Raw genomic sequence first — 27,559 nt, forward strand, 5'->3', positions numbered from 1 at the left:
TCTTGTACGTAGTTTCAAGACAGACTCCTCTGTTCAAACTAAAAGTTTCTTGTTGCACTTGAGATTTACTTCGCGGCAAATATCAGCAAGAGACATGTCAGGGTTAGTTGTGGGGCAGAGGATGGAATTCTTAGAATATTTATTTGAGTCCAGCTTTGAATAACTGTTCTGTGCAGCAAGTCAGACCTTCCTTCACTTGCGTCTTATGGTCTGTCATGTGGTTTGGCAGACACGAAAGTTCTGCAGTTTTATTTCCCCCAAGGGTGTTGAGATTTTGTTTGTGTTTTTAGTTTTTTCTTAGTTTTTGCCTCAGTGTTCGCTTTCTTGCTTTACTCCCCACGTGGCAGACTCCAGATTCTGGACATTTTAGCAGTCACGGGGAGAGTGCATGCTAAGAATCAGTAAATTTTATATAAGAAACTACAGATTAGTGGTTGGTGGTTTTTAAATTTTGGTTTTGTTTGACCATTAGTGTGGTTACCACAGACAATCTTTACTGAAAGTTTCATTGCTGCTTATGAACAAGTGAGAATTAAAAAAAACCCAACAAAAGCAGCTTAATGTGACTCTGGATTAATTGCTGTTCAGGGATGTGCGACTTGGGAGAAATGGGGTTGAAGAAATAAAGCATCACCCTTTCTTCAGAAGTGATCAGTGGAACTGGGACAACATTCGAGAGAGTAAGTAAATCAGGTTAAAAGCTCTATTTTATTCAGTATTTACAATAGTGGAAATGAAAAAAAAAACCTTCCGGTTGTATAAACAAAGTAATTACTATCTATCAAGAATCTTGCTCAAACATTTATATTTATCACTTGTATTATGAAACCCTATATGAGGAAGGGTTAGTAAATATGCATATTTCCTACTGGAATTATCTCACCTTTATCATGTTTTTAATGTAGAAATTTCAATTTTAAACAATGGAATTGAAGGGTTCAGAATTTTAACTAAAAGGAATGCATGTTAGGTTCTGTTTCTCAGGTTTTTTGTTCTTTGGGGATTTTTTTTGTTTTCTTTCATCTTTCTTTTAATCTTCTGGTAGTTAAGACAGTAGTTTGACAGTGGTCTTGTCAGTTTTACTGCTTTTCATGTAAAGTATTGAGAACCTGATAGCTTTAGGTAAAAAAGCAAAGAATGTCAGTTCTCAAAAGCTTGTCATAACTTCTAAAGTTATATATTTACTAAGAAGTTTAAAAATTATTATTGTATTTAGAGTTATATTCTCAAGTGTGATTACCTGAGCAAATATATCTTGCATAATAGATGGTCTATGCATTAGGCAACGAATGCAAAAATAGATTGCTCTAGAAAAAATTGTTCATAGTAACATTTCTAGATCTGCTGTCTGGTTAATACATATTTAACTCCAAGTTATTTAAGGACAACTTATAATACAGTCTTTTAACACTAGAGAGATAGCTGTAAATAGCAAGTGACTGAGTCTTGAAGTGAAATGCATCTTTTTTCCCCTTTTTATAGCTGCTGCTCCTGTTGTTCCTGAGCTTAGCAGTGATATAGATAGCAGTAATTTTGATGACATTGAGGACGACAAGGGAGACGTGGAGACCTTTCCAATCCCCAAAGCCTTCGTGGGAAACCAGCTGCCTTTCATAGGATTTACCTATTACAGAGACAATTTGTATGTGATACTTAATTATGCATTTTTAAAAACATACCTGCACATTTCTTCCTATATTCTATTTTTTTTTTCACTCTAAATACATAATTTATTCCTTGCATTGTATTAATTTATGTCCAGTTGTGAAGATACAAAATGCAAAGTTTGAGTAAAATAATTTGTTACTCTTTCAGTTATTTCAACAACTGTGATTAAACAGTGTATTTTTATATGCACAAAATTATGCAATATCTTAAAAAATCAATTAGGGTTAAAATTCAGATAGATTGGTAATTTTTTTCTAAAATTGCTTTTGATTAGTTATTTTAGAAGAAAGCTTACACAGCATAATAACTTCCTAGAATTCATCTTGAATAATCAAGAAATAATTGTATTAATTGAAAAATTTCAAGCTGCTGTAGTTTTGGAAACACTCTGTTAAGGAAAATTCAAATCAGAAAGATGCACTAACATCAAAATGAAACAAGCTTTTTTCTGAGAGCAGCATAGGACAAATTGAGATTTGAGAGAATTGATTAAAATGGCAAGGTTGCCAGAGTTGTTGAAAACTTGAGTAAGAGCTGGAGGGATTTGTTTTTGTTTTTGACAGGTTGCTAAGTGACTCCTCTCAGTCTTGCAGAGAAAACGAATCTGTGCAATCTAGTAAAAATGAGGTTAGTGCCTTTTTTCCTTAGTATTAATAGGATGATTAACTAATTTTGTTAAGTCTGTTAAGAAAAGACAAAGTCTAAAATAAGTGTTGAAACAGTTTAGTGGAGAGCTCTTTGTCTTGTAATGATCCTCAATAAAAATGATATTTTCTATTTACAGGACAGCAAAGAGGTAAGTACAGTATCTGAATTATGAAAGGAATAAAAAAATTCCTTCATAATTTTATGTGGATGTGAAGTATCTTTAATGTTTGTTCACCAAATTGTTAGCAGTAAACCAGTTGTATTTTGAAACAGTTGTAATCAAGTGTTAAGGTACTGTAGTATAAAGATAAATGAATACAGATTTTTCTCAAATTCTTTTTGCATCCAGAATTTGTTTGGAAAGCCAATGTATGAGGCTCTGTTTCCTACAGACAGCATTACTCTTGTGAAGGTCCCACACTTGCATTAATGATTCATGACTGATTTATTCAGAGTTTGAAAAAATAAATTGTCACCTGCAGGGATAAAGGAATGTTTAAATCATACTCCAGTTGGAGCATATGGAGTTGTTTATCCAGCTTTTGAAGATTGACAAATGAATTTAAATTTGCATGACAGGAAAAGCAATGGTATTTTCATATACTTACTTCATTATGTTACTTAAACATTTGTATTATTCAAATGTAGATAGTATGTTGTTAACATTTCTTAAAACTTACAATTCCTTTTCAAAGTTTAAAAAATACATAAAGGAAATGCATTATGTATTGATCAGATAAATTTAAATGCACAAGTTTATGAGACTCCATTTCCTTCCTGTCATTGATGAATAGATGAATAGTTTTAGACTTCACCTTTTAAATAGAAATGGTACTGCTGTTTAAAATACATATGGTAACATTCATGATGTTTGCTTTATGTTGTATTTGTAAATGCAGATGGTAAAACTTTGCATTTCACTTCTGAAAACTTATGTTATTTGTATTTTCTCAAGCAACAAATCTCCGGTTTTGATGTCCTTTTCAATGTTCCTGTTGTGGAAATCTTCTATTGTAACACGGTTTTGGAAAACCGTGTTTTTACATTTTTTGTTTGGGGGGTAGAGGAAGAGGAGGAAGGGAGGAAAAGAAATGCATTTGAAAGCCTGAAATCATGAGATTAATCCAAAATTTATTATTTATAATTTATTTCATTAATATTTGGGTACTGGACTATCAATTATTTCTCAAAAATATTTTAGTAAGCAAACCAAAGCATTTCCAAAGTGTTCATTAGCTTCCAAGGTATGAGACTAAGAAATTCTTCTGTATGTGAGGTCATTGAACATGTTTAGCTATATTATCTAATATTGTCTAATTTGGTCATGTACACCCCTTTTTTATTTTTTCATTTCATTTAGAAAATGCTATCCAAAAACAACTGCTCCAGTGGAAAGTCTCTGGCTACAGAGCACAACAAAGGGCGGGTAACAATGTTTTTTGCCCATATAAATTTAATGACTCACAATCTGTGGCACATAATTCTGTGGTGGTTCAATTCAATTCAGTATGCAGCAAATTTTGTTGCTATAAATCCATATATTCAAAATTATTGGAATTAATACCTTGTAAAGATGTAACTTTCTAGTGATGGTTTTAAAATAATATACTGGAAGATTGAATTAATTTTCCTCACTTTCCCTTATTTTTTATTTAATTGAATTGCATTTGTTTTCTGTGAAAGTATTTTTATACATGGGCCATGCTTTTTTGACATTTTACACAGTTTCAGAATAAACTAAGCAAGCTAGAAGAACAGCTCAGTAATGAATTACAAGCCAAAGATGAACTAGAACAGAAGTACAGGTGAGAATATTTCAACGTGTTTGGTATGTTTATAAAGATGTTTCATTGGACCTTTTGTTTTTGAATGCTTAAAAGCATTTTAATCCACTTTGGGGATTCCCAACCCTGCAAGCAGACCTCACTGTAAGTTGCTGGCTTAATTCTTGCTACTCCTGTGACTGCTGGGGTGGTTTTTTGGGGGGTTTGTTGAGTTTTTTTTGCTTTAGCTCCCTATAAGAATCTCACTGTTTAGTGATTTCACCAGTCCTTGAGGTTTCATGGTTTTGCTTAAAATAGAATATCTTGCATAAAAATTATGAGACAAAAGCACCTTACATAAAATTAGTGAAACACATCCAGACATTCTAATTTCTGTATTATCAGCAGAGTTTAAAATTATTTTTCAAATTTGTTCAGGTCTACAAGTGTTCGTTTAGAGAAGATAGCGAAAGAGCTCGATGAAGAGGTAAGGCCATAGATTTCTTACTGGAATTAAACATAATCATTTGTGTGTGGATTTTTCCCTTCAATAACAGCAAATTGCTTTTGAGTAGCTGTATATTTTATAGCAAATAACACCAGCTGATTTCTTGGTGTTCACAAGCATGAAATTGTTGTCACTGCTACAATATTTTCATTATGATTTCTGTACTGGAACTGCACGTTTCTTTCTAGAACTAGATTTTTACCATATTTTTAAGTTGGCAGACAGCATGACACAATACCGATTTTAAAAACTGAAGGTGTGAGAGTAATGTTTACAGAGGAAGAAAACCATGCTTTAGATTTTTTGTGTTAGTAAAAGGACCCTATTTCTTACCCAGCTTTGCACTTTACTGCTTCTGCAAATTTGGATGTGGCTGTGCACAACTTAAAGTATGGCACATGCAGGTGCATGTCAAGACCTTACCTTTATATGTATGTTTCTCTGCTCCCAGAGTGACTGCTTAGGCAGGTCTACCAGGTTTGTCAAATTCAGATGATCAAACAGTATTTAAATTGCAAAGCTCCTGGCCATAGACATCCCAGGCTGGATTTCACCACGTGTTCTGATCCGTAGGATTTGCAGCAGGCAGGTGGACTGGCTTCCTCCATTACAGACTAAACTGAGTGCATGAGCTGGGTCTTTTGTCGTAAAAGAATACCGCTCCTGTGTGTGTAATTAGTGGTGTGTTTTTTTAAATATATCCAGATAACTTCAAGGAAGAATGTAGAGTCTGCAGTCAGGCAGTTAGAGAGAGAGAAGGCTCTTCTTCAGCATAAGAACACAGAATACCAGAGGAAAGCAGAACATGAAGCAGATAAGAAACGCAATTTGGAAAATGAGGGTATGTTGAACCATGCTTGAAGGTTCCATTTTGATGTGGGTTTTTAATACTTAAAATAAATAAATTATAGTTACAATTGAAGTGTTTTCATGACAGCGATTAACAATGTTGAATTGTTTTTGTTGCAGTTAACAGTTTGAAAGACCAACTTGAAGATTTAAAAAAGAGGAATCAGAACTCTCAAATATCCAATGAAAAAATCAATCAACTACAAAGACAGGTATGTCAGCTTTATATATATATATATTTTAAAATAATCTCTGCTTGAAGTACAGATTTTGATAACAGTGGAGGAATTTGAAATGTGCAATTGGGTTTTAAAAGCTGTTCTTTCTTGTTAGGTTTTGGTGTTCAAAAGTAATCTTAAAATATACTCCTTACTTCTTTATTCCATAAAACCTAGTATTCTGTAGCAGAGGTAGTGGGCTTTGTATTTTAATTGTTTCTGAAGTATTTTTTTATCAATCTTAGTTGGATGAAGCCAATTCTTTGCTGCGGTCAGAGTCTGATACTGCAGCCAGGTTAAGGAAGAACCAGACAGAAAGCACAAAGCAAATCCAACAGCTGGAAATTAATAATAGAGAACTACAAGATAAGAACTGCCTGCTAGAGAATGCAAAACTCAAACTGGAGAAGGAGTATCTCAATCTTCAATCAGCTCTAGAATCAGAAAGGAGAGATAGAAGTCATGGATCAGAGATTATTAGTGATTTACAAGGTATTTCTGCAAATTTTTTCTGAAGTTAAGATTGCTTCTTGTTTCTGGTGTGGGTGGTGTTATTTGAGTTTCAGATGTGACTAGGTAAGTGTGCTGTTTTATAAAATGTTACATAATGTGAATAGCATGTAAGAAAAAATGTGTAAATGACACCTATAAAACATTATTGAAAACCTTTAGAATCACCCCAAAAGGAGACATTCTTAATAGTCAGAATCAGAAGCTGTTATATTTTTTTAAATGTTGTCTCTAAATAGATAAAATACAGAAATACAGTCTTGTTTTCACACACTGGCCACAGCCTCATTAATACTTTGGTAATTTTAAGGTCGAATATCTAGCCTTGAAGAAGAAGTGAAAAATGGAAAGAGTGCATTAGCCAAACTGGAAATGGAGAAAAGACAATTGCAGGAAAAGCTCACAGATTTAGAAAAGGTAACAGCATTGCTAAATTAACATTGGGGTTACATTCTTTCAGAATTTTTGAAATTGTACTTCTGTTATTTGAGTCATTGCATCTATACCTAGCCAAAAGAACAAGACTTGTTTTCAGCTTTTTTTTTTTTTTTTTCAATTTTAGAAGTGGGGGAAAAGAGACAATTTCCCATATAATCATGGTACATTTTACTCCTAAAGTACTTAAGTACTTAATTATGTACTGTGGTGTGTACCTTAACAGTACAGTAGCTGCATCTCATTTCATGTGTGAGGTTTTTTTAAACTCTCGTTATTGCCAAAAATAAAAGAGCCACTGCTAATACTATTTTTAAACAAATTTGTTACTGAAGCAAAGCGCTTGAAAAATTTCTTCAATAAACTTAATCTTTGAGCTGCTGTTAGTACAGAATGTTGGTTGTTAAGGCAGTAATTCTGTAATTGTTTGCAACTGGGGATGTCATTGTATATTTTTAGAGCACTTTGGCATTCAGAAAAAAACATTTATGGAAATGAGTTCTCAGTTCCTTAGCATGAGCTCCTCTCTTCTACTCCAAGCATTCTTCCAAGCAGCATGTTACTGTTCAAAATTCTGCCACTAACCTGGTGTATTTAATGTTTTATTTCAATGTTATTTTTTCTTTACCAGGAAAAGAGCAACATGGAAATAGATATGACATATAAATTTAAAGTTATGCAGCAGAACCTTGAACAAGAAGAGGCTGAACATAAAGCCACAAAAGCGCGATTAGCAGACAAAAATAAGATCTATGAGTCTATAGAGGAAGCAAAATCTGAAGCCATGAAAGGTATGTATTTGACATCACAGTTGGACTTAGGTGTGAATTGTACAAAGTAGATAATATAATCTTTCACTGTGCATATTCTGGTGCATCTCATGACAACTGAAATATCCTGAAGGAAGGGATAATTGCCAAAAAAATCCAGAAGATAGCTTTTACTTTTGAATTAAATGGCTTGTGTTTATTGCAGCTAATTAAAAAGCTACCTACAGATCCTGTCCTTCCAATTGCAGAGCATTCACAAAAAATTTGATCATGCAGATCTTCAAAAGAAGCAAGAATGATTCAGTAATAATGACTGAGTCACTTGGCATATCAGGTTCCCAAACAGCTTCAGCTCTTTGATTTTATATTATCACAGTCAGAGCACAGTAGATTTAAATATTTTATTTTTAAAATTCCACCCGTTTTGTTCATCTCAGAGGTGTTGCAAATAAACTGGAAGTTATCTACAAGCTCAAAAGTAGGAAATAGCTCTGTCAGAAATGCTTGAAAAAGCATCCTCTGGGCGTGTATTTACTGTGAAAATTTTAATTAATCACTTCTAAGTAGTCTTTCTCTTCAGTTTTAAAAGGAAAAACATGTAGCTTATTGTTAGTACATGGTAGACATCCTCCTCCCTTTGACCTCCAAAATCTGCTGTTTACACTTCACTGATGTCACTTTTACTTCACAGAAATGGAAAAGAAACTTTTGGAAGAGAGAGCTTTAAAGCAGAAGGTAGAAAACCGGCTGTTGGAAGCTGAGAAGCAGCGCTCCATGTTGGACTGTGATCTCAAACAGTCACAGCAGAAGATAAATGAGCTCCTTCGGCAAAAGGATATACTGAGTGAAGATGTAAGGAGCACTGGCAAAAAGAGTCTTGAGCCAAACCTTGGTTTCAATGTCCTATTATTTTTCCTGTTATAGCTGTATTTAGGAATATTTGTGAATGAAAATGGCCACAAAGTTTTCCTTCTCTGCCTTTGAAACTTTGAAAAGTCTACTTCATGGAATGTGGTGTCATTTTCTGATATATTTCAGCATTATTCATGTTAAAAGGTTTGTCCTCTATAGTGGTAAATGCTGTGAGATTGACATGGAAAAACTAGGTAATTTAATGTGTGCTAATGCTTTTATTCAGGAAGCAGCTTTGATTTACCAAGAGATGTAAAGCAAGTCAATTAGAGACTGTTTAAATGTTGTTTTCCTTTGTAGATCTGTAAAATTCACAGGTTTCTGCTTCTTTTTCAGGTAAAAAACTTGACATTAAAAATAGAGCAAGAAACACAGAAGCGCTGTCTCACTCAAAATGACCTCAAGATGCAAACACAGCAGGTCAACACCTTGAGGATGTCGGAGAAGCAGTTAAAACAGGAGAATAACCACCTTCAGGAAATCAAATTAAGTCTGGAAAAACAAAACAATGAACTCCGCAAGTATGCAAGCTGCTCTATATGTTTTAGTCATGTTACTGATTTGGAATATTTTTGGAACAAAAGCTAGGAGCAAAATTTATTTTTAAAAATTGCTGCAAAGAGTATGCTATGCTACAGTGCAAAACCTCATTGTTCTTTAAAATGATTTACAGTGACTCTAAATGTGACTTGCCCTAGTGATTCAGCGATGTATAGGTTTGTATTAAAAGATGTTTGTTATCCTGAAAATCTTAGAAAACACAGCTTAAATATGAGTCTGAAAATTTCAGGGAACCATTTAACTGATAGTCTAGGTACTTTTTTTTAATGATGTAGGACTTCAGTGAACAGGAAATTTACTGGAATTATTAGTCTAGGAGAGTTTATCAAAGTTGGAAATGAATACTGCTACAGAGCTATGAAGCATAACCATTGGAAATGTCTAGTACTACAGATAACACATCTGTTGGGCCTTCAATCAGGAGTTCTTCAAGGTTTTACAAGTAGTATTTGCACCTGATAGGAAGTAAGGAAAGAAAGAATTTTTTTTTTTACATAAAAAAATATCTTGTGGATGAAAAGATCAGATTACCTCGTGTATCAGATGAATCTCAATCCTAGCTCCTTTATGACTTTGCATGTTTTGTCTCCCTGTGCTCTTTGCCTTTCTGTCAGCAAGATGCAGTTAGTCATGTAGAAGGTGGCCATAATGTGAAACACTGGCAGAAATCTTTTCTGCTACATTTCTGTTGTTATGGAACTGACTTGTTTAAATAACAGATGAATTCAAGAAAATATGCGTGTCAAGGAATACAGATGTTCACACACTGTGCTCTAGCAAACAAGAGACCTAAACCAACCAGTCAGATCAGTGACATTTTACATGGAAATAAGATTCTGTTGATGGCTGTTTACTTCATCAGTGTCTCTTACCAGTTAAACTTTGTGACACTGTTGTAGTTAGTGTGTTAGCATTAAACTGACTTGTTATTAGTGCAGTATTCTCAGCTGTACAAGTGAAAAAGAGAGCTGGTACCCAGAGGAAGCTTCAGGTTTAATAGCTGATGATACTTAGATCAAAAAATTGCTGGAGATCTCAAGAGTGTGATTGATGTCTTTTCTGTTTGCTGCTTTGGAATATCTTCATATCTCTAAAGCATGTTCTTCCTTTCTAGGGAACGTCAAGATGCAGATGGACAAATGAAAGAGCTTCAAGACCAGCTCGAAGCCGAGCAATATTTCTCAGTATGTTTTATGCTGCTTTTTTTTAATATTAATCTGTTTACTGAGTATGTTAGCTTTTCTTCTTCCCCCTCAGCTATCAGACATTTCACATCTCTAACCCAAAGCTACTTGTTTTTCTTGTGCCTGTCTCCAGTGTTGTCTGCTGCCTTGATCTTGATCACTGAGCAGCACAAAAGAGCTTATGTTGAGAAATGTCGCAGCTTTGTAGGGGAGTTCAGAGGGAGGAGTGAAGCAGCTCGTTTTTCCACAATGTGAATCATCTTGTGCATGTTTTAAGCCTTTTCCATGCTGTATGATAGAGAAGAGTTGTATTCTCATGTGATGTGACAATACATGTGCATCTACAGCTCAGAAGGAAATTTTGCATTACGACCAAACTTGGTAGTGATCTGTTGGGAGTTTTTCATTTATTGTGGCAAGGTGCACCAGAATAAATATGTAGCAGACCTAAAACATCATCACTGGCATGTGGAGGTCAATTTTTATTAACAGTGCATAGCCAGTCACTGCATGAGATGCCAAAAGGCTTCTTTCAATATTAATGGAAAATTAAGATTTCCTTGTGGATTTAGGTGAGTGAGGAGGAGGCCTGCCTAAAGTTTTATAGATTAAAATGTTACAAATGTTAAAGGAAAGAAAGGGAGAATTGAGGTCAGTTGACTGCTGTAGATGGGCCAGAGAGACTATCTGTCTTGAAATCCCTGCAGTAAGTACACTTAGAATCTGTTACTTGACCTGTAGTCAGTCATTTGAGTGGACAGAGCAATTTAATGTTTCTTTCATTTTCTTCAGAGTTCTAAATTTATATTGATTGTGTGAAATTTTTGAATTTCAAATTATTTTCTAATTGGTTTTCCCTTATTCCTGTATTTCTTTTTGTTCTTTAACTGTCATATTGGTTTTATGGATTTGTATGATTAGAATCTAAACTCCACATGCCTAATTACATGAGATAAAGATTTAAAATAGTAGAGAAAAATAAATTAATTATTTTCTCTGCTTCTGATACTTCTGATTTCGTACAAAATAGTGATTTTCACATTTAGAGTATCTTTAGAAGTATGTATAGAAACAAAGAAAATGTAAATCATACATCTACCCATTCACAAATATATAAATTAAAAAAGGAAAAACAACAAAGTAAAATAACCGAAGCACATTGGTGAATGATGATGATATTTAGATAAGTTTCAAGAAGGCATTGCACAATTATACTCTAATTAGTGTGATTAAGGAACTGCATACCATGTCAACTTGTATAAATTTTGCGGACCTTCAAGAGTATAGAAATCACATCATTTTCTTTCCAACTTTAAATTCTAGACTCTTTATAAGACACAAGTTCGAGAACTTAAAGAAGAATGTGAGGAAAAGACCAAAATTTGTAAAGAAATGCAGCAGAAGATACAAGAGTTACAGGATGAGAGGTAGGTTTTGCTAGTTGGACTGCTAGTACATAAAGGATCAGGATGGCTTTTTGTTGTTTTCTTTCCTTCCTAACCTACCCGTTTTAAAGTTAAAAGTATATATCAATAATTTGCAGAGATTCCTTGGCTGCTCAGCTAGAGATTACTTTGACAAAAGCAGATTCAGAACAACTTGCCCGTTCCATTGCTGAAGAACAGTACTCTGATTTGGAAAAAGAGAAGATTATGAAAGAGCTGGAGATTAAAGAGATGATGGCGAGGCATAAACAGGAACTTACTGAGAAAGATGCCACCATAGCCTCAGTGAGTTACATGATCTGTAATTTTGGTAGACATTGTACATGAGCTTTATTTGCAGTTTGAGTTATCCATTGCTCTTTAGCAGATTTAGAGATATACAAGTATACCTAATCTTTGGAAAATATTTCTTTCTTATGATTGAAATTCAATAATCTCTTACTGTGTTTCTTCCATGCATTTCTCTGACCATTCTTTCTTTTGTGCCCCTACCCCTCTTACAGCAAGTCCTCTTTTCCTTATCCTGGTCTCACTCTGCAGCATTTTCTGTCTTGTAATGCTGCTTTGTTTGCCAAATGAGATTTGTTACATGTTCACATGTCCTTTGTTTTTTTCTTAGTTGGAGGAAGCAAATAGGACACTAACTAGTGATGTGGCTAACCTTGCTAATGAGAAAGAAGAACTAAACAATAAACTGAAGGAAGCACAAGAACGTACGTAATCTCTGAACCAAATGGGATTTAAATTGAAACTAGATTTGTTCTTTAATAGTACTATATGCATTTGTCATGAGTTTTCATGATTTTCTTTTAATTATCTTGCTACAGAAATTACAAAGCTAAAAGAAGAAGAAGCAAATGTAGGAAATATTAAAGCACAATTTGAGAAACAGTTGTTGAATGAAAGAACATTAAAAACCCAGGTGAGCAAATATATTTAAATGCATGTATACACAATGTTCATGAATCAAATAATTTTTAATAGAATACTTTCCTTTATAAACTGTTGATATATATGCCAGTATTGCTTTATTTGTTTTTGCTCTGAAAGAAAATATGTTGGGGTTTTTCCCCCTTCTTCTAAGTGGACTTTCAGTGTAGTGAAACTGAATCCTTATGACTCATAATAGAGGAACTTCTAATCCAGATGTATTCCACCAGCAGAAGCCTTCATTTCCTTCAAATGATTTGATATGTTACTGGTTTCAATCTTGATTTATAAATCTCTACAAGTTCTATAAAGAAGGACATTTCTGATTTTAATCTAAATTGTTTTTTAGAACAAGTGGCATTTTAATACAAAGACATATTTTGAGTCTATGTAGTGAAAATGGAAGGGATTCTTTAAATGAGTGAAAGTGCTCACACAGCTAATGCTTGCTTCAAGTAAAAAGGGCATCATTACCTTCTTTTATATTTTGTGTAATACATTGAATTAAAGCAAGCTTGTAATACTGGATTGCAGAGATCTTAATCTATAGTTAGAAGTGCTTGGTTATAGATGGAGGGAAGACTTTATTTCTTCACAACTTAACTCTATGTATTTATTAGTGTGGCTTTTGTCACTTTTTTCTTTCCCATGGGAAGGCTGTGAATAAATTGGCTGAAATCATGAATCGCAAGGGTCCAGTCAAACGTGGAGCTGACACTGATGTACGGCGGAAGGAAAAGGAAAATAGGAAGCTGCATATGGAACTGAAGTCTGAACGAGAAAAGTTAACCCAGATGATGATCAAATATCAGAAGGAAATAAATGAAATGCAGGCAGTAAGATCCTTTTGTAAATGTAAACATTGGAGTATTTTCTGTAAAGTCTTACTATTGATACAGACTTTAAGGTAGTATATCCAGTCTCTATTTTTGAATTTCCCCAACCAGAAGAAATACACAGAATGTATATTGAGATTGGCTACAAATTCTGCATAATTTTCTCTGAGTAACCAAATATTGTGATAATAGGAAATGTTGCAATTTATCCCTGCAGCAAATAGCAGAAGAGAGTCAGATACGGATTGAGCTGCAGATGACTCTGGACAGCAAAGACAGTGACATTGAACAGCTTCGCTCCCAGCTGCAGTCACTGCACATTGGGCTGGACAACAGTAGCATAGGCAGTGGGCCTGGAGAGGCTGAGGCAGATGATGGATTCCCTGGTATGTTAATTTTGTTAATATTTCTGCATTAACTAGGTTCATACCAGTGTTTTTCCATAGATACCGGAGTATTAAATTGATGGTCTGAAGATTCTGTGATTCTCATCTTCATCTATTTCTACTATCTTACCAATCCTTTGACAGTGATCACTTGCTCACCTGCTAACTAAATCTGTCTGTTGTAATACTTCACCTTATATTTATTTAAAGAATTTTTTTTAAAATTATGTTGTGCTCCATTAGAACTAATTTTTTTTTCACTTTATTTTGGTGGTTACTTTGCAATTATTGTGTGTATGTGATAAAATGTAAAACTAATACTCTCTTAGAGATTCTATTTTGACTTCTTTTCTACTTTTCCTCCTTTATGCTTTATGTTTAGTCCATATCACTCAATCCCACACTATGGAATCCATGTCCTTTACCTATCAGCACTCTTCTACCTCTGTCAGTATTGCCACTAAGCCTTCCAGTTCTCGCATGCTTCTTGATTCCGATTCTGACTCAGAGGAAGAGCCTTTGTCTTGTTCCCACAGCCCTACAGAAGTTGATAGCACAGGTGACACCCCTGAGAACTGTTTGGTTTTGTTCTTATTGTGTTATTTTTTTGCTTCAGAACTAACACTATTAATACATAATGAAAGACTCATAAACCAAATCTGGCAGATAACACGCTGCAGCAGCAGTAAACATTGCCACCAAAGACATGAGAAAGTTTGCATGAACAAATAACTCGCCTGTTTTCTCTAAATGTTTGCAAATGCTTGCTGACAGTTACAAACCCACCATTTTTATTGAGTCACTGAATAAATTAGCCTTATGGCTTGTTTTCAAGATAGCTCTACACAGTATCTGCAGCTCTCTGTATGACCCTAAGGTACTGAACACCAAAAGGTCAAATCTTTGTGTTTAAGTGAAGTGTGGAAATATCTAACAGCTCACATCTATGATTTTCTTGTAGAATTTCATTGTCCTGAATATTACATTGTTTTGTCTTAAAAGTATATTATGAGTGATAAGGCTCTGTTTTGTTAATTCTATATTCATTTTATGTGACTATACATACATCCTTTTAACAAAGCTTTTGTTTAGTGTTAATGTTAGAGGTGGGTTTTTTTATTGCATTCAAATTTCTCTATTTCACATGAGATTCCTTTATAGTGTGAATACCTTTCCACTCAAGGTGGTAGGACCTCTTTTGGTATTTTGACATTACTTCATCAAACTACAGTAAAGAATTTCCTCTATTTCCTCTATTTTCCTCATTCTCTGGTTTTTGCTTTGAAGCTTCTAAAATGAAAGAAAACTTACATACATATGTATTTTTTCCTTGTTAACTGCTGTTGTGGTATGTGCATGGATTTGCTTTGTTCTAAAGTAAAAATCTTAGCTGAGATTTTTTGCTGACATAATTACAAAATATTTGAGGTAGGATAGTGTCCTAGTGTTTATTAGCATGTATTTTGAGAAGTTTGGAATATTCTGCCCTTTTTCTGATCTGTTAGTATTGAATGGACACCAGAATTGAACAACTATAATGAGAAGCTGTCCATTTTGTCTAATTTAATCTGTATTACAAGTTACAGAGAAAAATAAGAAAATCATATTTGAGGAAATACAAGAAATATGGAATTTTTTTTGCTCTACTTCTGCTCCCTGGATATGGGGTAGACTATTTTTTGTATCAACCTTATGCTCATTACACTTTCTATGAAGTGTAGATGAAAGGAACAATATAAGGTGGCAGGTATGAGGCAAAACAAATGTTACAGAACTGTTTCATGTACTTGATATGTTTATTAAAATAGGTCCTCAACAGCATTGCTTGTAGAGCAATAAACATTGAAGACAGTGTGTATCTGTGTATCTTGCTTTAAGTCTCTCTAACACAAAAAGAATTCTACGAATATCTAGTAATTATTTGTTAGACTGTGTTAAACATGGGCAGGAACATGCAAATGCCCTCTAATAAGAAGAAAAATAGTTTTTGTTATTTTGGAGTATGTTTCTACTGGTTCCATGGTTTTGTCTTTGTTAATGCTTAACACTTCACTGTTTTTGACTTGGAGGTTCCTCAGCAGTAGTAGAGGTTATCTGCTAGGGTAGGAAACTCAGTAGAAAAATATTATTGCAATTAAGTAGTTCCTCTTAATAAAACGTAGGGAGAAGAAACACTTGTGTTACGTGCAGCTACAAAAATAGGGTGGAAGGGTATGTGATCCTGTGTATTACCAAGCACTGGGAAAGTGTGATCCTGTTGAGCTTTTGGTGACTGCTGAAATGTGTGTGTCAAACAACAGCTGAGCTCTCAATATTCTTGATAAATCAAATCTGACAAATGTGCCAGTGTAATATAAAATACTGCAAGTGTGTGAAAGGGCAGTTGAATTCAGGCAAGGCCTAAAAGTTAGCCAAAAATTACTCATTTTGGATCAGAGAGCCTAGGAGATACAGCCAGAATTAGAGAAAAGAAAAATTTAGAGATCAAAAAGTATAAATTAGAATACTAAACTGACATTTCCCCCATATGGGGTATATAGGTTATTTGTGGTGGTAATTTGCCTTTTTTTGGTCTTGGATTGGATGTTGTGTGGTCTGTACTAATATCTTTAGCTGCTGTTGTAAAAGGTAGTGGACATAAGGCTTTTAAGACATGAAAAAATTACTAAAGGGAATGTGTGTGCTATAATTGCAAGTTTGTTCTTTTCCTTCCTCCTACTACTTCTTTGTTATTGCATTGCTGGTTATTGGCTGTATTCAGTGGTTCATTATTTAATGTATTCCTGAACATTTACCATGACAAACTTGGCAAGATCTCATACTGTTAAATAGTTCATCTTCTCATGTTTGCTCTCTTGCTTTATTATTGATGTTCAATAACTTCTAAAATGCACAGTAGTCTCAATTTTTTTTGTCTGTTCTTTAAAACATATCTCTTTTTCAGAATCAAGATTGGAAGGCTGGCTATCAATGCCTGTTAGAAATAACACTAAGAAATTTGGATGGGTTAAAAAGGTAAGAAAACTAGATTTATTATTTTATTTCATGCATAGGTTCAACTTTAAACTTACTGTAGATTTTCAACTCTTCAGTTTTCTATGTTTTCTCTCCTTACTTAAATGTATAAAATGTGCTAACTGATATCGTTACATCTGAGAGGAGCAGCTTAAGACAATTGCAATAATTTGACACCTCTGTGTATAGCCAGAGGTGAGAGCAGTCATTCATGATCTTCAGATGTTTTTACATGCCATGAGCATTCCCATCAGTATTACACAGCTGGATTTAGGCAGAGTCTGGAAACAAGGTGGTCTTGACAATTTCTTTATTTAGGAGATAAAGACTAAAACCTACTCGTCCTCTTTGTGCAGCCTTCATTTCTCAGTAACCTCTTTGATGAATCTTTGTCCAAAATGTAACATACATATTTCCTTACTGCTGCCATACAGTTAATTCTAGGCAAAATACTGGAAGTAGGACATCTTTCAGGTAATTAGCTTTTTAGTGAACATTGCTTAACATTCTGGTAAGTATAACAGTAATCTTGTAAAATATGATCCCTATTAGCTGTGACCTGAACACATGAAATAGGCAGGAGGACAGTTACTCTATACCAGTCCAAGTGAAAATTAAATCAATAAAATAGAAAGGAAAAGCTTATATCCTACTTTCTTCCTGACCTTCATTTTGTTTCTTCATAGATATTTAAATGTGTTTAAAAATCAGTTAATTTGGTAATATAACTTGATTTATCAGGTAATCAGGATTTTGTTTGTTATGCAATGAATTCCTTGGCATGGACTTAGTACTACCACTGTCCACTTAGGTACCATTTAATCAAATTGTAGAAAAATATTGCTACAACATATGTGCTAGATAATTGTTGTGACATATTTGACATCTGTGGTGAGCTGAATTAAAACATGTTTTATCCTTTTGTCTCCTAACAGTATGTCATTGTAAGCAGCAAGAAGATCCTGTTCTATGACAGTGAACAAGATAAAGAGCAATCTAATCCCCATATGGTATTGGATATAGAGTAAGTATTGCCATGTGTGTTTCCTTCTTCTGATCTGTAGTGAACTCTGTTGGAAAGATCTGTGACCAAAAGGCTTTTTGAGTCTGGGAGCACATCACATGGGACGTGGCTTTTTTAATCTGAACTGTAGAGCTGGACCCACTGTGGTGCAGAGTGGGGTTTGCTGTAGGCACTGGTGCAGGAGGAGCAGTGTGGGGCTCAGAGTGATCCAGAGAGCTGCACTGAGCCCTGGTGCAACTTGAAGTGCACCCACTGGCTCAGCTAGACCTGCCTCACACACACTTGGGAGCAGGGCATGTAATGAAAACTGTAGCAGAGAAGATAACATTTTCAGTGTTCGTGTATTTTCTCCTTCAACATGGCCTTACAGGGGGGTTATACAGTTAATTTATTTTCTTAATAAATGCAGAATGTGGTTATTCAGAGCATGGGGAAAGGATTGTGTTAGAAAGGTGCCAGCAGCCATTAAAGTCACATAATGATGGTTTCTCAGTGCTTCCACAAATGTAGCTGAATGCTTGTGACTTCTTTTTATTTAGAGTTTTTGGGAGTTTGTGTGCAGGGTTGAAAGACAGGGCTTTACCAAGTGATTAGAAATCTATACAAACTTGACAAATCTTTAATGGTTCTAAGCCTTAATGTGGTACGTTGTATCCTAAGTTAATATGTCATATTTATCATTGTGGTAACATTAATTTTTGTCCTTATTGAAACAATTTCCTATAGCAAACTCTTCCATGTCCGACCAGTCACTCAGACCGATGTGTACAGAGCAGATGCCAAGGAAATTCCTAGGATATTCCAGGTATTCATTAATAAATTAATGTTTCTGGTGTAATAGACATGGCATTTCAGACATTGTCAAAAATACTGTTAAATGAAATACTTACTGAGAAATCATTGAAAAATCATTCCTAGTATACTTCTTCAATCTTTGTACTTAGATAATGACTCTCAATTTATATTTGCCATCTCGAAGTATTGAGATTATTTTGCTTTCATTCTAGATCCTATATGCTAATGAAGGAGAGAGCAAAAAGGAACAGGAATTTCCTGTGGAGCCCATGGGAGAGAAGTCAAATTACATTTGTCACAAAGGACATGAGTTTATACCTACTCTTTACCACTTCCCAACCAATTGTGAAGCTTGCATGAAGCCCCTGTGGCACATGTTTAAACCTCCTCCTGCTCTGGAATGTCGCCGCTGCCATATCAAATGTCACAAAGATCACATGGATAAAAAGGAAGAGATTATAGCGCCTTGCAAAGGTAAATAGCAAGTATTTAAATATGCAGATAGTGCTGGAGTCACAAGGCATTCTAATAGATCAGAGGATTCTAGTAATGGTCTGACACCAACTGAACATCAAGGTTGGTTTGTCTTTTGTTAGTACGTGGCCATCAGCCCCTTTCCGAGGGTGTCTCCGTGAGGGTCACTCTGCTCTGGTTCGTGGCATGTGGCTGTGGTGTGCATGTGCCTGTTGTGTTGTCATCCTCATGCCAGCAGAGTGTGGTGGTTGTAAGGTGCTCACACTGTGTTGTGCTCTGCTGTGGGAAACAACAGCGCTATGGAAGGGGTTACATGTGGTGAAGGTTGCTCCTTGTGGCTCAACATGATATAATTTCTTAGTCTCAGTCACACCACTTTGCATTACCTGTGTTTTCTTCCACTTGAATGTGCATCTTCTGCAGTACTACAGTGTTACTCTCAAAACAAAAAGAGGAGGCACTGTCAGCAGCCATGAAACCTACTGGTTCATTTTACTTTTGACCTCTCTGCTGATTTCTCTGCTTTGAGTATGAGAGTATCCTAATCTGACAGCTAATTTTTGATGTGAAGCCGTGTTTAGAATAATAACAATATTCATTTTTATTTTTAAAATCTTATTACAGTGTACTATGATATTTCTACGGCGAAGAATCTACTACTGTTAGCTAATTCTACGGAAGAACAGCAAAAATGGGTGAGCCGACTGGTGAAAAAAATACCCAAGAAGCCTCCAGCACCAGACCCCTTTGCTCGATCTTCTCCCAGAACTTCCATGAAGGTACAGCCAAACCAGTCCATCAGACGACCAAGTCGACAGCTTCCTCCAAACAAACCAAGGTGACACAAGAGTTGCTATTTAGTTTATTGTTCTAAATGTTTTACTACAATTGGTTTCAATTTCTTATTCAGGGTAGAAGGGCTCATGCTAATGTCTCATGATCCCTAAAAGAGTAGCCTAATCAGATTCTTCTGATTGGGTAAAAATTGTCCATATAAAAATCGTTAGTTTACTGCTGATCACTTCAAAGGAGCAGAATCCTATGTGCTGTGCTGTGGAAGTTGATAGGTAGCATTTCTATGATTTTGCAGGACAGTTTCTGGCTTTTTTCCAGTTTGCTTTTTTCATCATCTGCAGTACTAGTTTATATTTGTTTCAGTTCCCAGTGCTGGCAGCCTCTGAAAAGGTTGGTCTCACTTATTTTGTTCATTGCAGTGTTCCAGTTTAGCAAGGGCTGAACATTTTTCCTCAGAGAGGTAATTGGGCAGTGCCTAGACAGGATTGCTGTCCTTTTTTCTGTGACCAGACTGGCACCAGCATCTCAGGTGGCTGGATGAGACCTGGGCTGGGTGTGTGGCCAGAGTTAAAGTGGTGAATGCAGGGAAGCACACTCTTGCTGTGATGCTGCTGTTACCACAAAACATCCTTATGCTATGAAGCATAAGGATCTTAAACAGATACTGGTAGTTTAATGAGTGGAAATGCATAGTGGAAGGACTTAGAGTAATTTAATTTCACTTCCCTCCCAACCTTCATACAGTCTAATTTTTGGTGATTTAATTTACATATTTTAAAGAGAATCAGACCTCATAATTTGGATTTTAAATTAATAGACTTATTATAATCATGAAGGAAAAAAGCTTTTAAATCACTTTTTAGGGACCAATTATTGAAGAGTTTCTTTGTGCAAAAATAAAATATCAGTGATAGGACTGAAAGCATGAATCAGGAAAACATTCATGACAATTTGGGGGACAAGTAGATCACTTCTGCATGCTCTTTACAGTCTAACTTAGTTTCTTGCTGTTAACATATAAAGGTATATGATAAATTCTGATTTTTTTCAATAGCTATTTTTAGGTGTTCTGCAAATAATTATTTTTCTTCCAATACCCTTTTTTCAGTCTTGAACTTTGGTACAAAATGCTTTCATAGCATAGTATTTACCATTCTATACTGGTGGGAAAAGGAGGGGGGTAAGTGTTTTTGTGTGTAAAGCATGTAATTCTTCAGTTTAAGTTTCCAAGTGAGCCTCACAAATGTACCTAACAGAAGAAAAGTGTAGTTCTGTGAGGTCATGTCACATATTACCAGAATAATGCAGGTCTGTCAAACCAGTGGAAATTTGTATGGATTTAAACACCTTTAATTAGAAACCACATACTCATAAATAGCTGTAATTGCTACGGTAAATTTATATCTCAGTGTGGCTTCTATGAGGCTTTTGTGCAAGGGCTTACCATATGAAATAATTAATTTTCCTTTATGAACTTTATGAAGAATGGAGATGTAGTTGCCAGCTCAATCTAGGGACTGAGCAGTGGGCCCTGGCAGCCAGGTAGGCCCTGGGACTGCACCAAGAGGAGCACAGCTGGATGGCTGAGGGAAGAGATTATACCCCTGTGGCCACTCCATAGTGTGCAGCACAACCCTGCCTCCACCTCTGAGCCCCCAGATTCAGCCAGCCCTCAGCACACTGGGGAAGGAGCAAGCAGAGGCCACCAGGATGGGCAGAGCAGAGGCCTGAGGGAGCTGGGCTTGTTGAGCCTGGATGATGGACATGCCCAGGGGCTCCCATAGCAGCCTCTGGGGAGGGCATCCAGGAGACAGAGCCAGGCTCATCAGTGCTGCATGGTGAGAAACAAGGGGCTCCCCTGAACCAGGAGACACTGCAGCTGCAGAGAAGGAAAAGCCAATGCAGAGAGGGAGGCCAGTGAGGCTGGACAGGCTCCATCCCTGGAGGCTCTCAACACCTGACAGGACAAGGTCTTGAGCATCCTGGGCTGGTTTTATATCTGACCCTGCTTGGAGCAGGTTCCTTCCAAGCTGCCTGGTCCTAAAAATGCTGTCCCTGCTAGGAATTTCATACAACCACAATGATGGCTTTCATGGCTGTTTTTCTTCATGAGGATTTAAGAAAGAGCAAACCAGTTTTTCATACAGACCAAATAATTTCTTCTCAGCCATTTGGTTGGGTCATGCCAAATGGATAATTCCAAATAGAAAAAAAAAACAATTTTCATGTATTTTAATTCCTATAAATTTAAGTGTAATATTCGTAGTTCATGTAACAAATGAATATTGAGCCTTTTCAGGGCTATATCACATTTAAAAGTTTAAATAGTATAAAGCCTGAAATTACAAATTCCCCTGAAACCCATTTTGTTTAAAACATGTGATTAACTATATTAAACAATGTAACATGTTTATATTGATGCTCTCTTAGGGTAAGGTTTTCCACAGCCTGCATCCTGTGCTTGGCATACAACCGTAATTAGGATCCTTCCAGCTCACTGGAGAGATGACTAGGCTGTGTTTCATTTGTTGTAGCTATAGCAGTTGAAAAGTTAGTACTTAAGATATTAGAACAGAAAGAGATGAGTGCTTCTAGACAATGATTCACCTCATCCCAAAATAAATGCCTCAGATAAGTAAAATGACTCATTTGCTGACAGGGTTTGCCTTGCTTGCCTTCTTTGTTCTATGGTGACCATACAAGGAGCACAGACAGGGAGGCCTAGACAACAAGTTGATAAATCCTCTTTTTTGGCATTGCTTAACTTTAAATAACAAGCTACAGAATAGCTTCACAGTGTAATCACCCTGTTTTTGGGATACAGTAAAATCCTGCTGTGTTTGTTTGTAGGTTCAGATGAAGTGCTATCTTATTCAATGTTCTTTTCAGCACTCAAAATTACTTGACAATTGGAAAAATTGTTAGGTTTGCATTATTGTCTGGAAGGGGATAGCAGAAGAGCATAAAACCACCTCAGTCAGCAAAAACAGCAACAAAACAGAAAGCAAATAATTTTATAAAAGGTACATGTTGGTCTTTCCTACTGAAATTCTAGGGGAAAAAATCAATATGGTAAGAGTTCTTTATTGAATAGAATTATTTTTGAGATGGATTTGCAATTAATGCAATATTCATAACTTTCACGAACACTAACTGTATCTTCATACTCGTGGTAGGCAAAGGAACAAACCCACCTACCTTAAACAGTCTTTCAGTTAAAAAGGTTTAGTGATAGCAAAAGGAATTTTCAATCTTTTATAGAAGTGTGACACTCATTAAACATCAAACCCTCCTGTTGCAGATTACTTGATCTGGCATTTAAGGACTGGGATTGGTCCTTTGATGATGTTGATGATATTGATGGTGATGATGATGATGACGATGTTTTTGATTTCTGAAGAAGTATAAGGGGTAAATCTAAATAGAGAGGAATGGATTTGTTTGCCTTTGAATACAGCATGCTATGTTGGATTTTGTTTCTCAAAGCAGAGAAAATACAAGATCTCATTTTAAAATTTTAAATAGAAAAATGAGATTCTGTTCATCATATTGAACTTTTAGAGGAGTCATTTTCATTAAAACAAAGTTGTTGCCTTTGCCAGTGTTTTTATTTTTCTAATTTTAGACTTTTTTTTCAAAATTCATGTCTGCCTGCCTGAAAAAAACCCCAAAACTGCTGTTTTCAGGGTCCTTGCTCATCTCTAATGCTAATACTGGGAACCTCAGCATTGAATATTTGAAGGATAAAAGGGAGATGGTAGCAGTTGGATGTTTAGCTGAAGTAGACTTGGTATTTACTTTTCATTTCTAAGCTTTGAATATAAAATGGTCTATGGCTAGCAGACATGAAATCACTGGAGTTCTGCATTTTGCTTTTCTACCTCTGTTCTGAAGTGAATTTGATTTGGCTTTCCTTTGCAGTGCTGTGCTTTCTGGGTACCTAACCAGGCATTTGACAACTATGTAAACAGATGGGTTTGCAGCTTCTGTGGTGTGGTTTCCTTGACTGCTTTAGAAACATCCCGCTGGTGCAGTGATCTGATTTGTCCCATGGCTTAATTCTGGATGTATTGCAAATAGCTTTACCTTTTTTATAGACCTCAGGATCTGATCGTTTCACACATTGATGCAATCTTATATTTTCACAGAAAAAACCTAAATGTTAAATGCCTAAGAATTGTTTTAAGCAGTATGTGAGGTATGTCTCAGCTGTATAACAGTGGCACTGGGGCTGCTCCTCTGCTGTGTGCTCAGGGAACTGAGGAACCAGCTCTGGCAGAACTTAACTGGCTTAGTGTTCACAGTAATGAGCATTATGTTAATTAAATATTCTGCATCTTTGTGTATTAAAAGCTTACTGATCACTAATCCTTTAGAAGTAACTATTACACTGTGCATATTGTACTTTACCCTCATGCATTGCAAGGGGGTTTAATTGATTTGGGATTACAGTGTGTAAGGATGTGCTATACTGGAGTAATGTTGCTGTTGAATGCAGAGGAAAGGCGCTTCTCACAAGTACAATGATGAACCCATTATAAAGGAAGACTTTGAAGAAATATATTTTTGTCAGATTTACATTTGTTGCACTTACTGACCAAACTTCCTGCTTCTTTTTCAGCTAACTGCTTTCCGTGAATGCAGACACAGTCAAGGTGATAATTTTCTTCCCATTACAGCAAGACTGAAACATATCCCAAAATATATTAAAAATATATATTTTCCTGAGAGATTGTACTATATATATCAGAGGTTTACATTTTTGCTGCAATATAAATTACTAATCTCTGAGGGTTTTCCTGTATTCTCCCAAGTGACTGATCAGTTGAGGAATGGTTGGTAAATAGTCAAAGGATATGTTAGGTAACCTTTTAAGCTCTGTTCCACAAAAGCTTTCTTGGCAAGACACATACACTACATTTCATAAAAGGATCGAGAGGAATGAGTATTGCAATGGAAGAAACTGACTTTTCAGCTTTGGTAAAGATGCCACCAGCATGTCTGCACGTAGAACCGGAGGAGGATCCACCACAGTGATAGAGACTGCATCTGTGAGAAGTGACCATTAAACTGTGTAAATATATTGTACTGTAATACTGCAAGAGGGGTTTAAAAATCTTTCCACTTTATTTTTTTATGCTTATTAATCAGATACCGTTACTTATTGCAGTTGCAACTATGCACTTGTATAAAGCCATAATGTTGAAGTTTATATCATTCATACACATCTATCAGAAGCTGCATGTCAGTGTTCAGCAGCTAGTATAGGTTTGAAGTATATACTAGTTTCAGCTACATCATCATGGGCAGTCCCCTTGTACCTGTCTAATTGCCTTAATTTAAATTTTTTTCAACTTTTTTTTGCCCATTCTTTCTATTTAAGGAAAAAGAAAGTTTACCAGCTCTTAGGATGCAGTTTTGCTTTGTGGCAGAAAAAATAGTGCACTATTTTTACACCTATTAAGTATATCAGTGTCAATCTATTTTGAATGTATATCAACTGGTTTTAAGGGTGGAGAAGTGTTGGTTACAGAAACAATGTCTGAGAGCATGGGATTTACCAGACCATTTGCTTGTACATGTAACTGCTCATCCAGCCCTTTTTACAAACCTCAATACTCCTTATTGACTTATATTAACCCTCATTAAGTGCTATGAAACTTCATTTTGCCTTGTTTTTGCATACTCTCCTAGATGTGTTTTTTTTTTTTTTATTTCTGGAAAATAAAAGAATCTGTGACTATTTTTACATTTCACAACACAATATCTGAGGACTGTCACAAACTTTAAGAAAAGTGAAACATACTGTAGATGTATTTTAAAGTTTTAACCTGGTTCTCTAGCACATAGCTGTAGGCATAGATAAAAAAATTCAGTAGTGTGTTTTGAGAACTGATAGCTGGGAAGAAAGGGCCTCAGAGGCACTTATTCTGACTTTTTTTTTAACTTGGAGTTGTACAAAAAATATAATATATATGGGCTCATTCATGATGTGTTCATAATTATCCCAGAAAATGCATGTTTTATACAACTACAGTATGTGATGTTAAACATATTGACAGTAAAAAAATGTAGTCTCCTATTTGGTCTCTTTATATATATATAAATATATATATATATTTAGAATATATATATATATAAAATATTGTGTGGGAGTGCAGTAATTTAAAATATGATCTAACACTTCAATGAAGGAGGACATTTCACTTTAAAATTTTGTTTGTTTGTTTTTGTTTTTAAAGAGTGTTGAAATGTTTGGAAGGATAGGACCATGTTTTATTTAACACTATCATGAAAAGTGGACTTGGAAACACTGAAAATTAATAAATATATTTACATTTTGTAACCTCTACTACAGTTCAGCTTAACAAAGCAAGAATGTATTCAGTCTTCTATTTATGTGCTCACAAAGTAAAATGTTGTTTGTGAGTTCTTAAATTCAAAACTAAAACTTTCATATCATTTCTGTTAGGTATTATAACCCACAGTAAAGCTACGGTGGTTTTTCCCTGCTTATTTTGATTTACAGAAGTACGGTATATTTTTAGATAATGCAGATTTGCATAGAGTACAACATTAAAAATGTGTACAGTAAAACTGTTTCCATTCACTGAATGCATAAATATTTTATATATATATATAAAAAATGTTACATTGTGGGAAGTTCTATCCTTTTCTGAATTGGAGAATATTATATATATATATATATATATTTTTAAATAAACTATTTGAGTAAGGTAAAATAGTTCCTGAACTTGAGAAGCTGGTAATTAATTGAAATATTTAAATCTAAAGATAACTACTGCAGCAGATATGGGAAAGGCAAGGGCTGCTCCAAAGGCAGCCCAGCAAAGGCTGTGTGTTTGGAGAAAGAGCAGATTCCAGGGAGCTGTTTGGCAGCTCCTCCACTGCTGGGGCTGGATCCTTTGCACTTTCTTTCCCTGGCTTGCCCTCATTTACTGTGAGTCCACGGGGCCCTGCTGAGCCTGACATTTTCGGAGATGTACTATATGATAGTATTGCTAGTCCCAGTGTGTGAATTCCATGCTTGTACAAACAGTCCTTAGCTGTGCGGACAGCAGGCTGTGCTGAGACGGAGTCGGGGAGCAGTTCGGGCCTCAGGGAGCGCTGGGCTCCTGAGAGCTCAGTTAGCATGGCTTCCTCAAGGCCCCTGGGCTGAGGTGCACAAACCTCACTTTGTACCCAGCACACAAAAAGAAGGCAGAGCTGCTCTTCTGTTCTCCCTTATCCTGCTGTGAAATGCAAACACCTCTTTAATGCTAGTTCCTGGAGTTTTGTGTTGTTTCCTTATTGTCTAGTGGTGACCTGTTAATATTTTTGAGAGAAGGGCACATTCATGAAGTAAGGAGTATTTGACTTGAAAGTCAGTGATGTTTTAACATTTTCTTTTTGTTACAGTCTTGTCCTAAGCAAACAGGACATTTTTATGGCCTGAATGACTTTCCTATAGAAAATTCTCTCATTGCAAGTCCTTTTGTCTCACAAACAGAAAGAAGTGGTATAGCCAAGCTGCAGATTAATCTTCTGGAAAACCAGAGGTCAGAGTTGGAGCCAGAAGCTCAAGGCACTTGTACAGAAATTGTTCCTTAGTTCCCAGTCCCAAGAGCTCACCAGAACAGAAGGACAGGCAGATCCCACTGAAGTTACCTTGTCAGGTGTCAGAAAGACGTTTCTGCAATGAGATTTCCACTTCTGTCCTAGTTGTGTGCTGCAATTCCCTACCTCTTGTGGTCCCTGCCAAAGTGCAGCTCCTCCAGCACTGCCAGCAACCCAGCACCAGGTCTGCTTCTAACTAGAGGAAAACTGTGGTGG

General features: G+C 35.7%; 1 protein-coding gene across 4 annotated transcripts in view; it reads left to right on the forward strand.

The window, feature by feature from the left end:
• The window catches only part of ROCK2 (Rho associated coiled-coil containing protein kinase 2), a 93,993-nt gene extending 69,539 nt beyond the window's left edge, over positions 1–24,454 (forward strand). The window contains exons 8-35 of one of the 4 annotated variants that reach the window (XM_074538099.1): positions 589–680; positions 1,483–1,642; positions 2,232–2,295; positions 3,677–3,742; positions 4,042–4,121; positions 4,518–4,566; positions 5,293–5,428; positions 5,557–5,648; positions 5,900–6,146; positions 6,475–6,581; positions 7,231–7,390; positions 8,061–8,221; positions 8,618–8,802; positions 9,957–10,026; positions 11,350–11,453; positions 11,570–11,756; positions 12,091–12,184; positions 12,299–12,393; positions 13,058–13,237; positions 13,455–13,623; positions 14,006–14,182; positions 16,568–16,638; positions 17,574–17,662; positions 18,389–18,467; positions 18,670–18,931; positions 19,556–19,769; positions 23,028–23,137; positions 24,348–24,454. In XM_074538099.1, coding sequence (XP_074394200.1) covers positions 589–680; positions 1,483–1,642; positions 2,232–2,295; positions 3,677–3,742; positions 4,042–4,121; positions 4,518–4,566; positions 5,293–5,428; positions 5,557–5,648; positions 5,900–6,146; positions 6,475–6,581; positions 7,231–7,390; positions 8,061–8,221; positions 8,618–8,802; positions 9,957–10,026; positions 11,350–11,453; positions 11,570–11,756; positions 12,091–12,184; positions 12,299–12,393; positions 13,058–13,237; positions 13,455–13,623; positions 14,006–14,182; positions 16,568–16,638; positions 17,574–17,662; positions 18,389–18,467; positions 18,670–18,931; positions 19,556–19,769; positions 23,028–23,124 — 3,487 coding nt within the window. In that variant the 3' untranslated portion in view covers positions 23,125–23,137; positions 24,348–24,454. The remainder of the gene's footprint in view (positions 1–588; positions 681–1,482; positions 1,643–2,231; positions 2,296–3,676; positions 3,743–4,041; positions 4,122–4,517; positions 4,567–5,292; positions 5,429–5,556; positions 5,649–5,899; positions 6,147–6,474; positions 6,582–7,230; positions 7,391–8,060; positions 8,222–8,617; positions 8,803–9,956; positions 10,027–11,349; positions 11,454–11,569; positions 11,757–12,090; positions 12,185–12,298; positions 12,394–13,057; positions 13,238–13,454; positions 13,624–14,005; positions 14,183–16,567; positions 16,639–17,573; positions 17,663–18,388; positions 18,468–18,669; positions 18,932–19,555; positions 19,770–23,027; positions 23,138–24,347) is intronic. The other 3 variants (XM_074538101.1, XM_074538102.1, XM_074538100.1) reach the window with 3 other exon arrangements.
• The last annotated feature ends 3,105 nt before the right edge of the window (positions 24,455–27,559 follow it).

This window comes from Zonotrichia albicollis, chromosome 3 (assembly GCF_047830755.1).
Source record: "Zonotrichia albicollis isolate bZonAlb1 chromosome 3, bZonAlb1.hap1, whole genome shotgun sequence".
NCBI classification, from domain to species: Eukaryota; Metazoa; Chordata; class Aves; order Passeriformes; family Passerellidae; genus Zonotrichia; species Zonotrichia albicollis.